The following is a 15,202-nucleotide window of genomic DNA, read 5'->3' as shown; positions in this document are numbered from 1 at the left end:
TCGTTATCATTCACATTTTAATTCCACCCACTCCAGCATGCTTCAAGAGGTAATGTACCAGCCCACTTCAGCCATTGGCTGACTAAATGCTGCCCCTTCACAAGGAACACATCCACACACATAGCAGTTTCCCTCAATGTCAGGAAATACTATGGTAATGTGTGTTTATTGGAGACCCAAAAAACTGTTTTGCCTGCAGCAAAATATTTTTTTCTTTAGATTGATCCGGGACCAGCATATTCCAAAATAATACGTTTTGCAAAAACCGTGACAAAACATGACCTGACAAAACAAACAGGCAGCCGACGACAGACCTATTGGCTTTCCCAATGATTGCTCTGTTACTGTTCTCAAAATGGATTGACTCACTGGTTGGAATATCATTCAAAGTCTTAAAAAAAATATGTTTTCACACTCATAGGCAGGGATGCAGCTATCAATGGTGCAGCAGGTGCAGTGGCACTGGACAGAGGCTTGAGGGGCTCACTACATCCTGGTTATTTCTATATTTTATTATCCAACCAGCACTCCATAGGTCCATGTTCCTTGTTTGCATAAGGTCCCATGGCACCCTGTAAGCCGTGCTCTACGACTTCTCAAATAATCGCTGCAGCACTTGCCATTTCCCAAGAATCCAGAAACACTCTTTCCTAAAGAACATTTTGAAAATAGCTACCTAATCACATATCTCAAGATTAATTATTGTTTGCTGCAGTACTGTTCTTATTCAGCCTGTTCTTTTGTTTACAGTACTGTTGAAGAACACTTTTTTGTTTCTTTTTAATATGGCAAGAGTGAATTTAGAGGCCTTTCTAATGTCGAAGCCTCTTGTATTATCAGGGTCTCCACATGAATTTGGGGTCCTTGTGCAAACCACGCTTATCATACAAAAATAATGTTCTGCATGTGTTAAAGACTCCGACGCAACAATAATACTTATATATGATTTGTCATGATATGATATTATAGTTCATGGTTATTCATGCAGAACTAGTATGATAGTGTTTAGACGCATTCAGCCTTTAGAACTTAGGCTGTCAATCCATTCATTGCCGTCCTGCAGCCTTAAAATGATGATCTACAAAGTTTCTCCTTGGTTGCTTGCAAAAACAGTAGGAACACCGAGCAAATATCTTCAAGTTTCACAACTCTCTTTCTCTCTGATGGTCCATCCTAATGTTCGAACTTTGGGGAAACTAAACCCCCTTTTTACTTGCTTGTAAAAAAGAAAGTAACATTTGCAAATGCAGTTGGTCTCAGTATTTAGGTCTCGCTTAGACACAACTGTCTCATTAGCCTCATGTAATTAAAAAAAATAATGAAAAAGGGCCATGCATATAGCCCATTTTATCCACTGGTTTGTTAACATGTGATTCAAGCTTTGCTTCCACCCACCACACTATACTGCATGGGGTAAAGTGTCAGTGCACTCCAGCCACTGACTGCGAGTGACCACATTTATCCTGAGATTTTGTACATGCACACCTATATATGAATAACGTTCAATGAAAAAAACAAAGGGTAAAGTAATAGTTAGGTGAAATGTTCAGTAACAATGAAAGGTTTTACACTTTGAAAACCACAGAAATTCACCAGTTATAGTCATCTCAAATAACTATAACTCGTACCCTGAGGTAACCACATCCCTGCCATGCACAGTTTTCTCATTAATAATTTCATTGTAAATGCTGCAGTGATATTATCTTTGATGTCATAGAAGATGTCATGAGTGAAGTAATACGTCAGGGGGCAGGAGGTTGGCCACAGGACAAGTATCCAACTCCACATTGCACACCGCCTTCGGCCGTCCTCGGGAGAAGTTAGCCTCAGGGACTGGCCCTGGGTACCCCATCCCAAAGGCCTTTTTTTTGGGGGGGGGGAGAGGGGGCTGTGAGGACCTCCTCATGAGCCTCATCAGGCCCTGGGGATCTCAGGGCCCTTTGTACTTTTAAAGGGGAGGGTGGTTCCTGTGGCCACACTCCCCAAGCCTTATCAGGCCCTGGAGACCCCATTTCGCAGGGCCGTATTTCTTTTAAAGGGGAGGGGGTGGCTTTGTTAAGCACTAATCAGACCAGCGGGGCCTCACATAATTGTACTTAAAAGATGTTGTACTTGTTAGACACACATTTGTTTACATTAAGCTTTATTCATAACTGACAATAGGCACGTGCAAAACTGTAACAAAAGAATGTACACATTCAATATCTTGAGTTTAGGAGCATGGGATCCGAGGTCTAATGAGTCTGACAAAAGGTTCATATACAGGTGCAAATACTGTGCAAATTGTAGAGTAGAATTCAATTCTAGTGCATTTAGGAAGAATTCAAATAAGGCAAATATGACTATTAAATAGGTCTATTAGGAGTAGAAAGTCCAAGAACAGTGGAGATTGAAGTAGAACTTGTGGCATAAAGAGGTCGATGTCTGGCAAGAGAAAACTTAACATATTAGACGTGGTAAGTTTCCCAATATCATTTGCACCTGCTGTTTAAAATAGCAAAACAAGCGTAAGTATATATGAGATTCCAACTAGGGCCAACTATGTACAGCTATCATGTGGTGCATGTTCTCCTTGTTTCAAGACAAATACCTTACCAGGTCACCCCATTCCAATACATACTTGAGCGAATTAAATCCAATAATGTATGTGCTAACCAATCATGTATCCACATACTTTAAATGTTCTCAGATTGGAACAGTTGATGCATATTACCGAACACTACAAATGTGCACTCCAACCTTTGCACAGAGATATACACTAATATGCAGATTTCAATGTTGTATTAGCAAAGATACTAATGAAAGATACTGATGAATGGAATTTAAAAACACATACTATAACAAGGTTTTCTCTGCGAACCCTCCATACATCGGTGTAGGAGTTATTATTACTTACCATTTTTTGGATGCTGTCCATTATAATGTTATACCAGTCTGTCGCTATGGAATCTTTGTCATGCTGGACAAGATATTCCGAACCTCCCCGTGTTTTCAGCTGTACAGGGAGAAATATACACACATTATTATGAACTCTTGCACGATTACTTAGAATGCAGCTATTAAAAAAAATCCAAAATTACACAAATTTAAAGAGTGCAAACATAAGTCATCTATGCTGATCTGCGAACTGAAAATTTTCTTTTTGCAGACTTGTCAATTGTTCCATGTGCATCAATTAATTAATAGCCCAGGCTGGCTTTTATCCTGTTAACGTTTGTTGATTTCCCCACAATACAATCTGATATTCTTGTTTGATCCACATAGGTGGGTCCACTCTACTCCCTAAGACAGTTTGTTTCTGTATGTAATAGGTTTTGAAAAATAAAATCCTAGCTTCTGTTCCATGGGTCTAGTACTCTGTATAAAAAAGACAAATAAATAATAAGTAATACGTTTGGAGAATCCCAATGAAATCTGATCATCGCATTCATTTTCACTTCAAAAGCTGCCGACCAGAATAGTCCACAGAAATAAATAGTTTGGAATAATGTGTAAAACAAGCATGGTTACAGAACTAAATGTGTCTGTCACAGCATTCCCATCTTGTGAACAAGAGTTCTAGCTATTTGGTAAAAAATTCTGAATACGACAGTCAAATCTCGGGAAACGATCTGAATGTTTGAAATGTCCAGGAAGAATGGTTGGAAATTATCCATATGTTCAACCTCAGGAGTCAGGAGCCTAGGTATTCTGAAAAAGTTATAGTAGAGTAATAAAAAAAAAGTTAAATTATCCCAAATTATATCATCCTGAAGTGTACATTGTGATGTCAAAATTAGACGAAGTAATTATTCAGCAACGTTTACCCGATGATCAGTACTTGATTTCAGCCGGTGGTTTGATCCGGAGCAAGAGAGAGGTTTAGGCTTGCATTATGGTGGAGGAAGCACATTGCTCCCCTTGCGCAAGCACCGTGGCTGGTGCATCACAGATCTGATTATTAACCGACACAATATTTTTTCTTAATTATTTTTACAGTTTTATATAGCAGGAACTTGGCCGAAACCCAGCAGAGCACTTTAGAGGACATCCAGAAGTATTCCATGAGAAAGCACACAGTACCCAGAGAGATTAAGTGGCTTGCCCAGAGTCACAGGGTGTTTAGCAGAGGCAGGATTCGTACATCGTTTCCCAGCTCCAAAGTCGGCTGTTCTACCCACTAGGCCACATCTCCTCTCAACACTAGAGCGAGTGTGTGTTGCAAATATATAGCATAACAATCATAATACCTGTATTCTTAAAGTGCAAGCTCGCCCTTGGGTGTCTTGGCGCTAAAATAACAGCTGTTTGATTTATGGGAGTCACTGAAAACAAACACGCGAACGTGGTCGAAATGTTCCTACAGCAAAATCAAAAATATAACTTTAGAGTCTCCCCCAACAGTGACCACATTGTTGTTATGTAGCAGGCAACCACAGGCATATCATGAACCTTGCAATGCAGGGACTAAACAAAGACAGATGTCCAGCCTAAGCAATGCAGAGGCTGTAAGTGAAAGAAGAGTAGATGTGACGACAGTCACTAAAAGGTTACCTCTAGAACATTCTTCTTGCTGGACTTTTCCTTCAGCGCCCAGCACACTGTCGCCCCTTTAAGTTCCACTGTGTATTCAGGAGTATTCAAACTGGAAGACTGCTTCTAGGAGAAAAGAAAGAGAGGGCCATTGCTATTGCAAGATAACACCACACTTTAGTTACAAGAACTAAAACTCAGATTTCCCTTTGCTATAGTACATGTTTCATGGTTGTGGGGGTTGTACATTTTGTAGTGTGTATGCTCTCCTTGAAAGATTAGAACTCAAGGTCATCATTCGGTTATTCGAAAGAAAAATAAAGTTGGTGATGGTAAAGGTGATGATTCCAAGACTGGTGAAAGTCAGTCCTGAGAAAAATTCTTAATAGCCAACATTGGGCAACCACTCAGACCAGGTCTCAAATCCCAGATCAGGATTAATAAAACATTTGACAATTCCTAGAAAACTAGAAAATAGCATGATATCCTTACAAAAATAAATGACAAATGGGACATACATGATATAACCGTTCTATTTACCTGATCAGAAAAGCAACAGTAATGAATGTACATTAATAGCACCTTGGAACAAGCTCTAAAATATTATATTGTGTTCAATAAAAAACATAGTTATACTTTATACTTTCGGTACCTCTAGAAGGTGGCACACACAAAGTGCCAACCCACAGAGCGCAAGCTGGAAGTGGGCATGGCATGACCCGTCCACAGGAGCCCTGGTCTCTTTCTAATAGGTTACTCCTTTGCAGAATCCCAGTACTGAAGGAGGCAGTTTAAGAGAATTTGCACAGGAGTGTCCTATCACCTTTGAGAGGCCTTGAAGTCCCCAATGAGGCTGTTTGGATGCAGCGTGTGACTAGACCCACCAGTATGGGGGACTTCAGGCCACCTCCTTCAGGGACAAGGTCCATAATGCACAGACACATGGTGCTCTGTTAAAATGTGCGGGTACTGGGAAAGGTTTATTTCTGCTGTGGGTAACACTGCCTATATCTCTTTGGTGCAAATGTTGTATTTGGTACAGCTACAAGTTTGAGGTTGGCTGAACAGGGTAAGTAGAATAGGTAGTGGCAGGTAACATTTCTAAAGAGCTGGTATTTAATAATAAAATAAGCAGCTTCTGTGGCATCCAATTTTGGGAAAACAACCATAATGCCAGATGTTGGTAATTGGTTATGTTCTAGGCCTCTTGGTAGATGATGTAGACGTTGAGCTCCTATTGCATGCATAATTTGCTGCATTGATGCAGGTGGTTGTCAAGTTGATGACTGGGATGGCTGATGCCATCTGGGTCTGTGGATAGCGGCTGACCTGAGTGTGCAGTCAAGTGATGTCTCCACTCTGATGATTTCAGCAGCACACAAGTATTACATATGATAACCTGGGGTTGTTTTCGAGGAAGGGGGGGTCAACTGGAAATGACTGTCTCCATTACAACAAGGGGTAGTATATTGATAGACCAGAGGATTAGCTAATGGTTTGAAGGGGAGGAGTCAACGATCGGGTATTAGATATTTGCACTGTTCTGCCATCTGAGTTAGAAAGCAGCATGTGCTTGTTGAAGGTGGCACTGGAAAGGAGTTGAGCGAGTAGTTTGGGTTGCAGTTGTTAGGGAACAACATATATAAATTTGCAAAACGAAGTCTAAATTCAATAATAAATTAGTAGGAAGGAAAATGTTTTACCATGCTGCTGGTGGACTGATTTTTCCCATCTTTGTAAAATGTCAAAATCGAACCCTCCAAAACCGTCCAAGAGGAGCTCCAGTTTTTTTTCCTGCAGTTTTAAAATATATCATGAATGTCAAAACACGGCATGTAGGGTCTTGGACAAAGTAAACATGCATTAGAAATACATTTCTCACATTGTGTTGTGATAGCACATTAGTTTAATATGTCTTTGGGCTAAGCAAGCCTTTAAGTCCCCACGATCGAATCATTAGAACACCATCCATATCTGATGATAGATTTTAGTATTCATGAAAAAATGTACCTACACCCATAACAAAAAAAACATCAATCGCAAAAATATAAACAGAATTAGTTTAAAGAGTTTAGGTTTTCGCTGCATCTGTTTTTAAGCAGTTGCTACCCATTCAGTTCCTCACAAAGTTATGAGATGCTGGAAAACAGAATGTGCTGAGGGGTTGTTGTGAAGCCGTAATAGGGTTTGAACGTCATCCGCATACACGTATTTTTTTAATACCTCTATTAACTAGTGCTTTCACAAGATAGCGGACGTATATATTAAAAAGATGAGTGTATAATTAAAAGCCCTATAGGAGACTACACCATCCAGTAATTGGAGTGGAACCGTATGTAGGGAACTGATTGTGATTCATCAGTGAGGGAAGACTTAAATCAGTTAAGAGCAGTGCCCTTGACTCCTGCTGCCCTGAGCTGATCCATAAGAATGTCATTGGATACCATATTGAAAAGCGACCAACTAGTCCAACAGGATCAATGCATTAATATTCCGTTGGTTCAAAGTCTGCTCTCAGATCGTCTACAATAAATAAAAGAACATATTTGGTGCCAAGTGCTGGAAGCTGCCAAGTAAGATAATTTCCTGTAGGTCATCAAATGGGTGGTTAGCTTTATGGTCTTCAATATTTTGGCATCCACCAGAAATTGAGAGAGCATTCTTTTTTCCAGTATTGAGAGGTCAACCCCCTGGTTCTTTAAGGTGATGTCACCAAGGCCTCTTTGAGATACCGAGGAGCCATCCATTGTTCTAAGCACGAGTTAACAGCAAAAGAAAATGTTTGGCAGTTGTCCTGAAAATTTGTTTCAGAATATGAAGTGAACAACGATCAAGAGGAGAACCTGATTTAAACTAAGATAGTTTTCAAAGAAAGGCTGTTCAATTCAAGTCTTTGAAAGGAGGAAGGTGGTCCATGGTAGACGTGGAAAAGTGCCTTTCTCAAACTCTACTCTAGTTAGTTAACATGCTCTGCTCCTCCGTGCCGTGGTGTAGCCACAGCAGGTCGCAGCTGCGGTTCATTGATTTCCAAACCCGAGGCCGAGACTCAGGACCAGAGCAGTCTGTGCAAGGGAGTTTTGCAACCGCACTGACCCAGTGATTCAGCCACCTGTTGGGGCAAGGACGCAAGAAGTGAGAAAGAAACCTTGGGGTTGCCACAGGTGGTGGCAGAGTGACAGTGACTAGAATAGGCAGCAGGCTCAATGCGCTGCATGGAGGCAGCCAGCGTTAGACCGGTGCAGCATGTGCTCACCTCAATGCCCAAACACCCAACCTCACCAGATTGAAAATTCCTGGGAGTAAAGAGGTCCACTTCTGTTCCTCCTGCCACTCCAGGCCAAGTCGCTAGGATTGCTGAGGCCGGAAAAATAAGGCCACATGGTAAACCAATTAGCACACGAACAACTCCATCATCTTGCTCTCCCTAACCTCATGCACATCAAAACTGACTTTAGCTCCATTAATATGCAACATGCTACAGGAAACCCATTGACTGTTGTCCAGCAATGGGAGCTCCCTCATTTACAACAAATAGAAATACAGTGGACGGTTCCTTTGGAGGAGGCTGAGTCAATTTCACAGCTTAATCTGATGCAATCATCTTCTTGATTTGAACACCAAAGATGATTTCATGCCACTGCGGTCTAAAAAGAATTGTAAGAGATTAAAGAAACTGAATAAAAAGAGCAATAGCAGGGTGCCGTCCATCGAAACTGAGAAGAAACTTTGTTCAGGAAAAACCCAGTTGTAGCTGCAATGATCACAAGACCATCTGTTCTGGACAATAGGGCTGCCAACCATCAATATCTGCTATGCACCACATTAATACAGACGGCAGGGTTCAAACAGGACATACAGAGGTAAGCACCCCAGCAGCACAACACATTTTACATCAGCACCATCTGTTAATGGGTGTGAATCCAGAGTATCTCAGTCATCGGCCTGGTGAATGCTAGGCAATCCTGGAGAGATGCAAGAAACTAGAACCGCAGGCTCCCAGACCGTTCAGTCTAGGCCTACCCCTGAAGGGGTCATAAACAAGACAAAATGTCTTCACAGGATCACCACTGCTTCAAATGATAGCTTTCGGTCCGAGGAGTTTACAAACAATTGCAATAACTTGCAGCCAGCAACACAAAGCACTCCTTATCTGGAAATCAAAATAGGGCCTTAACAGACTGGAAGGGTGGTTTGGACTGGGGCACCAGTCACATCATGGTACACAACTAGTTATCACATTTTAATCTTAGCAGTGCTTCTCAAGCAAAACATATAGATTACCCTTCAAGAACCTCTAAAACACGACCAGGGCAGGAGATGGAACAAGAAGGGCCAACTCTATTAAAACCCCAATATTAGTCATGCGGCCCTCAAGAGTACCTCAACTGGGCCAATATTACGAAATTGTTAAAGACTCTTCCAACTATTTATCCATTTTCATCCCAGACGATCAGCAAAGTGGCCTTCCTGCCAAGAAAAAATGGTGAACTTAACGAGACTATCAAACTAACACTAAACTCAAGGAAGCAAGGCAGCAAACCTCATTCTAGAGCTAAAAGAGATACTGCAAAAATGAGAAATAGAGCTTGCACATTTTGAGCCTTGAAGATACCCGGCCTTCTTTAATTCATCTACAAATGCATCTTTACAGCCCTCAGTAGAAGAGGCCAATAAAAGTTGGGCAGAAGGAATGGGCTTAAAGAACTTCTATAATTCGTTGGACCCTCAAGCTCCGCTTAACATGACTAGCTTATACACCGCACTGAAGGGTACCGGCCCAGTTAGATCCAGTAGTGTAGACACTTAAAGAAAATGTACCCTGCCAATCACTCATGTACATTAAGAAATGTATCTGCAAAAGGGCACGATGACTGGTCCTGGCAGCCAGCAAATCTGGGGCACACTAATTTAGAGAAAAGAAGAAGTCCCTGTGCAATGAAGGGCAACTCCTGATACATGCAGATGCTCGGCCTCCCAGTCGTTTATCATGATTAACAAAAGAAAACTTTGCTCCTGGAATATTGTTAGCTGGAATCAAATTAAGGTACAAAAGATGTAATTGCTTACGTAAGTCAATTAGATCTCATCTGTCTACAAGACACATGGTCATGTGATTCCCTTACATTGGAGGGATATGGGTCATTTGTCTCCCCGGCGTAAAGAAAAGCAGCAAATGGCAGATTAGCCCGAGGCTTGTTAACATTATGTCGTACAATGCTTAACTGCAAAGCAACACAAATCATCACAAACAAATCATGGATCCTGGGGCTCTCCCTAAATCTTCCAAATGAAATCCATCAGAATTTACTTCTGTTCAGAGTATACTTAAACCCAGAATGGAAAACTATTCAAACCAACGAAGACTATCTTAGCAGTGATTTGCCAAATGTATATAATATGGCGCATTACACCTCCTCTTTTCTATACGCAACAACACAATGAAATGGGTGATTCTTCAGTTGAAGCTCTTCATTCACTTGGCCTGCTGGCTCTGAATGGTCGCCACCACCTTGATAGATATGCTGCTCTCAAGCATAGTAAAGCTACAATGGCTCTTTCGGGAAGAAAGCAATTACATCGCTAATAAGGACAAATCTTGTTAAGAATGCTTTATGTTACTCTATGCGTAATCAATATGCCAGAGAGTACAAATGGATTAAATCGCAGTGCGAAACAACACAGATATTGTAACACAACAATACTGCAAAAGACTCAAAATTGCTTGTAAAAAATATTATTATTTGTTATTTTTGAGTTTAAAAAAGAAAAAAGTTTTTTTTTCAAGGGCTGTTAAGGTGAAGCGCAATTATAAAGTGACTAGTGTATCAAAGCGACAGTGGGTGCTCTGTGCTGTTAGTGCAGTGCATATATACAAGAGTGAAGCTATATACAAGTATGTACAAATTGGAGAATAGTCAGAACAACAACAGAAACAATATCTTTGGTTGTGACAGGACCGCTCAATGGTATACTCCAAGAGATTTGTTTAAGACTGAGCCATGTATTATCGTTGACGTTTTGACCCTGATAATGAGTTAACGAGGTTTCATAGCGGATCTTCTTCAGGACAAAAAGACAGCTCAACTAGTGGGAGGCATCCCATGGAGTCCCTTGCTGGGTGGGGGCTGCCAGAAAGATCTGCACTTGTCAGGAAGGCTCAGGTAAGTAGAATCTCTGAGATGAGGTTAAGGGAGTGAATTCACGTGGAGCTTTGAAACAGCCTCTCCGTGTTTCACTGTGCAGGCTGCAACCCACCTACACTTTTAAGAAGGGAGAGATTCCCCTTGCAAGTGGGTGCAGTTAGTGTCTGCCCCTGCCTGCAAGGGGATGTCTGGGGGGTCCATAGGACCACCTTTTTCCCTCTGGAGGGCTGCCATCAGGGGGTGCACAGATTCTATTTTGGCAGACTCATAATACTTTCTACATTTACGTTCCAGTTTCTGTAGCCTAAATGTGGCAACTTTTAGGTCTTGAGAAAACCACAGGTATGGTTTACTGCGATTAATGACTCTTTTAGAGATCAAAGGGCTGTGCAGGTCTGCTTCCTTAATTAGCGTGTTATTAAGAGCCTACCTTTAAGCATCCACACCACTGAGGAGATGATAGAATGAATCGACTAAGGTCATGGCCTACAAGTTAATTTCATCCCTTGAATTCTTTTAATTTCTTTTTTAAGATCCTAATGGCCAAGATGGGAACAGAGAACTTAATAATGTGATGATCAATACCATGTTATAGGTCCAAATGAGATCTAAAACATGGCCTTTGATATGAGCAGATTGATGAATATTTAACTGGATTAAGAAATGCCAATAAATCTGAAAAGTCTTATCTTTTTGGGCTGTCAAGTCTTTGTCCGCCCAATGGTTAAAGACCCCAATGACTAGGATTTTAAAGCTGTAAATGATTAAGGAACAGAATAACTTGTAATTGTCCAGATGAAAAGTATTCCTGTAGATTGGGCGTGGATAGAAAATTCATAACAGGGATGTTTTTTGGATCGGTTAAACTGTTTATGTCTCCTGTAATTGCCATTATATTGTTGTAATATTGCTTACTACCCAGCCGCCAGCTTTGAGGTTAGTCCTATGTTGTTGGAATATGTCAAAGCCAACCAGGACACCTGCGGAGGATACTTCAACCAGTCAGCCACATTTCTGCGAGTAAGTGGGTGTGTAGATCATCTTTAATTATCAAAACTGGCTGGATCATATAGAGAAAGGGGAGTTTGCATATGGTTGGCGCTGAAGCTACGCAGCAGGATTGATAACCTCTCACTCCTCACCTCCACTGAAAAACATCACCCAAGATGGTCGCCTATGCCTTACTTCCTGTCAACACAGAAGTGTATAAAGTGGGAGCAGGCATCCTAATGGAGATAAATAGAAATCATTGCTACCTTTAAGGAGAACAATACATTTTCTCAACAAATGAAGCATTATAGAAAATAGCGCCAATTGGCATAAATAATTATATCCATTTCATAGCTCTGTATCAAGTGTCCCCGGCTTTAAAACTTACTTTAAGACTAGAAGTTTCACTTAAAACAATCATCAGAAATTAGTACTGGTAAATATTAGTTCAAGGTAGTAAAAAGAAAAAGACTGCTCTCACTGACCTCTCTCACATGGTCGCGCTGCGGCTAGATTTAATTAGCGGACGGAGTCTACTGCAACAGAACTATTGATGGCCATTGCTCTTGCCCCACACCACTCCAATCAAAAGTCGTAAGAATGGGTAACTATAGAGTGAAGGATAAGGCACTCGAAATATGCCCAGTGGCTAGGGGTGAGATTAAAGAATCAGAATTACATTCCATATATTGTGTGGTTTACCTCAGTGCTCACTGTTGTAATGGCAAAACAATTTGCCAATACTGAATATTTTTATACTCAATATGTATATATCCTGGATCAATATTTTTCTGGGATAAGGCCTGGAGAAAACAGTGCTCCCTAGTCAAAAAAGGATCCACCCTGCTCAAATGAAGCTGCAGTACTAAGTCTCTGCAATAAAGCTCGCAGGTATTTTAGGCGTGTTCTTCCAGCTCTCTGAGAAACCTGCTCTCCTGCCAGCTCTCCGGTACATTTTTAGAAATTAATTTCTACTTCAGCTTGCCGTCCTGGCCACTGAACTGACTGTGAGAACCCTCCAGAGCAGTTCGCAAGCACACTGGAGAGAGAAAGACCGCGCATAAAACACGGTTTATTTACACAAATAATTATGGAAAGAAAAACAAATAAATAACTAGATTGAGTTGTTTAAAATGCCTCATGTCTTACCGAAGTCTCTTTCCGTTTTCTGCAATTTTGGTTTTATTTAGAATTCCAGCTTTATCGAGACCTTTTGGCTGTAAAAGAAATGGAACAGTTTAATGTTAATTTGACCACTATAGCACACAACCACATATGGACAAGGAAACACGCAGCAGTAGCGTAAGAAGCTTCAGAAAACAGTATTGTCCCCAACCTTATAAAGCCCATTATTTTACAACACTTATGGAGGTCGACGTTTGGTTGTGGTTTTCCATTTTAAATGTGCAAACTCTTCACAAACAGTGCCGCTCGCACACCCTTGTAGGGCCCCTTATGGCGGTGGCCACTGTGCCTTTGGCTGTGCGCAATTGACTCTGGTTGCAGCATATGACCTTTTGCAATGCTCTGTACCTGTTTCTTGCAACAAAAGAGCTCAGAGCTCACGGTCGAGGTATCTGACGCGGCCATAGAGAGACACCTTCGGACATGGCTTATGCCCAGCCTCAACCCCAAATCCCTAATTTGTGAGCCTACTATACAAATTTAATTTAATTTAATTGTGGGTTTATACAGTGCTAGAATCAACTCCCGGAGGAGTATCTCCGCGCTTCGACCGCTGGGGAACCAGTCCTGGCTCACCCTGAGAGATGGTCCCTAATGGGTATCTCTAAGGTGCGACCAAGCATCCCCGGCGGTCTGGGGGGCCGTTGTGAAGATGAGGCAAGCTAATGCCCAGAGTTGCCGAGTGTGGTCCCTGACTGGAGTAGGCACCGAGGCGAGAATTATCGAGCCCGCTGACCCTGGTCCACGACCCTGCCGCGTCGGGAATCGAACCCTGGTCCCGGGCCGTCCTCTGCTTACGGGTCTGCCGCCTCTAACCAGTGAGCCACACCACTCCACTTCTCAAGATGCAGTGACATCCGGACACGGACTTTATCACATGCATCAATCAATCATAGCATTTGTATAGCGCACTACTCACCCGGAGGGTCTCAAGGCGCTTGGGGGAAGGGGGGTCTGCTATTGCTCGAACAGCCAGGTCTTGAGTTGTCTCCTGAAGGCGAGATGGTCCTGGGTCAGCCAGAGGTGGGTGGGGAGGGAGTTCCATGTCTTGGCCGCCAGGTAGGAGAAGGATCTTCCTCCGGCCGTGGCTCTTCGGATGCGTGGTACGGTGGCGAGGGCGAGGCTTGTCAAATGTAGCTGGTGGGTGGGCTTGTAGAAGGTCAAGCGGTCGTTGAGGTACTTGGGGCCCAGGTCGTGGAGGGACTTTTGTGCGTGGGTGAGGAGTCTCAACGTGATTCTCTTGCTGACGGGGAGCCAGTGCAGGTCCCTCAGGTGTCCGGAAATGTGGCTGCGTCGGGGGATGTCCAGGATGAGTCGGGCGGAGGCGTACTCTGAAAGTACTCTGACCCCCCTCCTCACACTCGGGCATGATGTCGTCATCCACTGCACATTCGCCACAGAGCTCATGAGACCCTGGGCAGTGCAAGGACATGGCCCGCAGTACGTCCTGTGTTCAGGCAAGATAACTTAAACAAGCATTTGCAATGCAATAGGTCTCGCATTTACACAAGTTTAAGCTATTGGCATTGTAAATGACAATGCCTAATAGTTATGTTTTAAAAACGAAAACAAAAATAAAAGGCATTGCCATTTGCAATGTCAATAGCTCTAACTCGCATAAATGCGAGACCTATTGCATTGCAATGCTTGTTCTGGCTTGTATTGTTCACACATCTGGACCGCAAAGTCACGTAGCTTTCAAACGAAACTAAATCCTGCCTTGTTTATTATGGAACTTGCATTCTTGGCCCTAATAGAAGGGGGTGTGATAATTATACTTTGTTTTGGGATACAGAAACGCGCAATCTGTTGATTATCCATCTGAAGCAAACACAAGCCGTCAAAAGAATTACATTATTTATTTAACTTGACACCCGAGCCACGAGACAAATACACTGCAAGTACTCCGACCCCACCTCCTCACACTCGGGGCATGAAGTCGTCGCACACTGCTTGTCCCTCTCTGAAGAAGATTCTACGGCCAGGGGCGAGCCTGTTTTTGCTGCGGTGTTAGCTGCCCAACACAGGCCCTGTACAAGCATAGCTCTGTAATCATGAGACCAACATGGTCTTAATAGAAGAGCAGATGGACGGGGCACAAGCCAGTGTGTCCTCAGCGGATCGTGTCACGGTACAGATCTGCAATGTGACCAGAAAGCCTTACTGCAACCAGATCGCAGGAGTCGCTTTGGGGCGTTAGGAAATCTGTTCTATTTAGGGCCTGTTGTGACCGCCTTTATACCAACAACGAGGGGCTATGAGCATACTTCTACGCTGTGTATAGCTGTGCTGGGTCCTCCATGACCTTCCTCACCCCAAGAAACGGTCCTGCGACGCTGCCAGCCCACTGCCCGCTGGCGGCATAGCCCTGT

The 15,202-nt window shown here is 42.6% G+C and overlaps 1 protein-coding gene across 7 annotated transcripts in view; it reads right to left on the bottom strand.

Moving 5' to 3' along the window:
* The window catches only part of ARHGAP27 (Rho GTPase activating protein 27), a 627,637-nt gene that overhangs the window by 47,464 nt on the left and 564,971 nt on the right, over positions 1-15,202 (bottom strand). For 4 of the 7 annotated variants that reach the window (XM_078645012.1, XM_078645010.1, XM_078645015.1 and 1 more), the window contains 4 exons: positions 12,795-12,862; positions 6,216-6,306; positions 4,534-4,638; positions 2,897-2,995 (listed from right to left, as the gene is read on the bottom strand). In XM_078645012.1, coding sequence (XP_078501138.1) covers positions 2,897-2,995; positions 4,534-4,638; positions 6,216-6,306; positions 12,795-12,862 — 363 coding nt within the window. The remainder of the gene's footprint in view (positions 1-2,896; positions 2,996-4,533; positions 4,639-6,215; positions 6,307-12,794; positions 12,863-15,202) is intronic. The other 3 variants (XM_078645013.1, XM_078645011.1, XM_078645016.1) reach the window with 1 other exon arrangement.

The sequence above is a fragment of the Lissotriton helveticus genome, chromosome 5_1 (assembly GCF_964261635.1).
Source record: "Lissotriton helveticus chromosome 5_1, aLisHel1.1, whole genome shotgun sequence".
Classification (NCBI taxonomy): Eukaryota; Metazoa; Chordata; class Amphibia; order Caudata; family Salamandridae; genus Lissotriton; species Lissotriton helveticus.
This window is presented reverse-complemented; position numbering and strand designations above follow the sequence as displayed.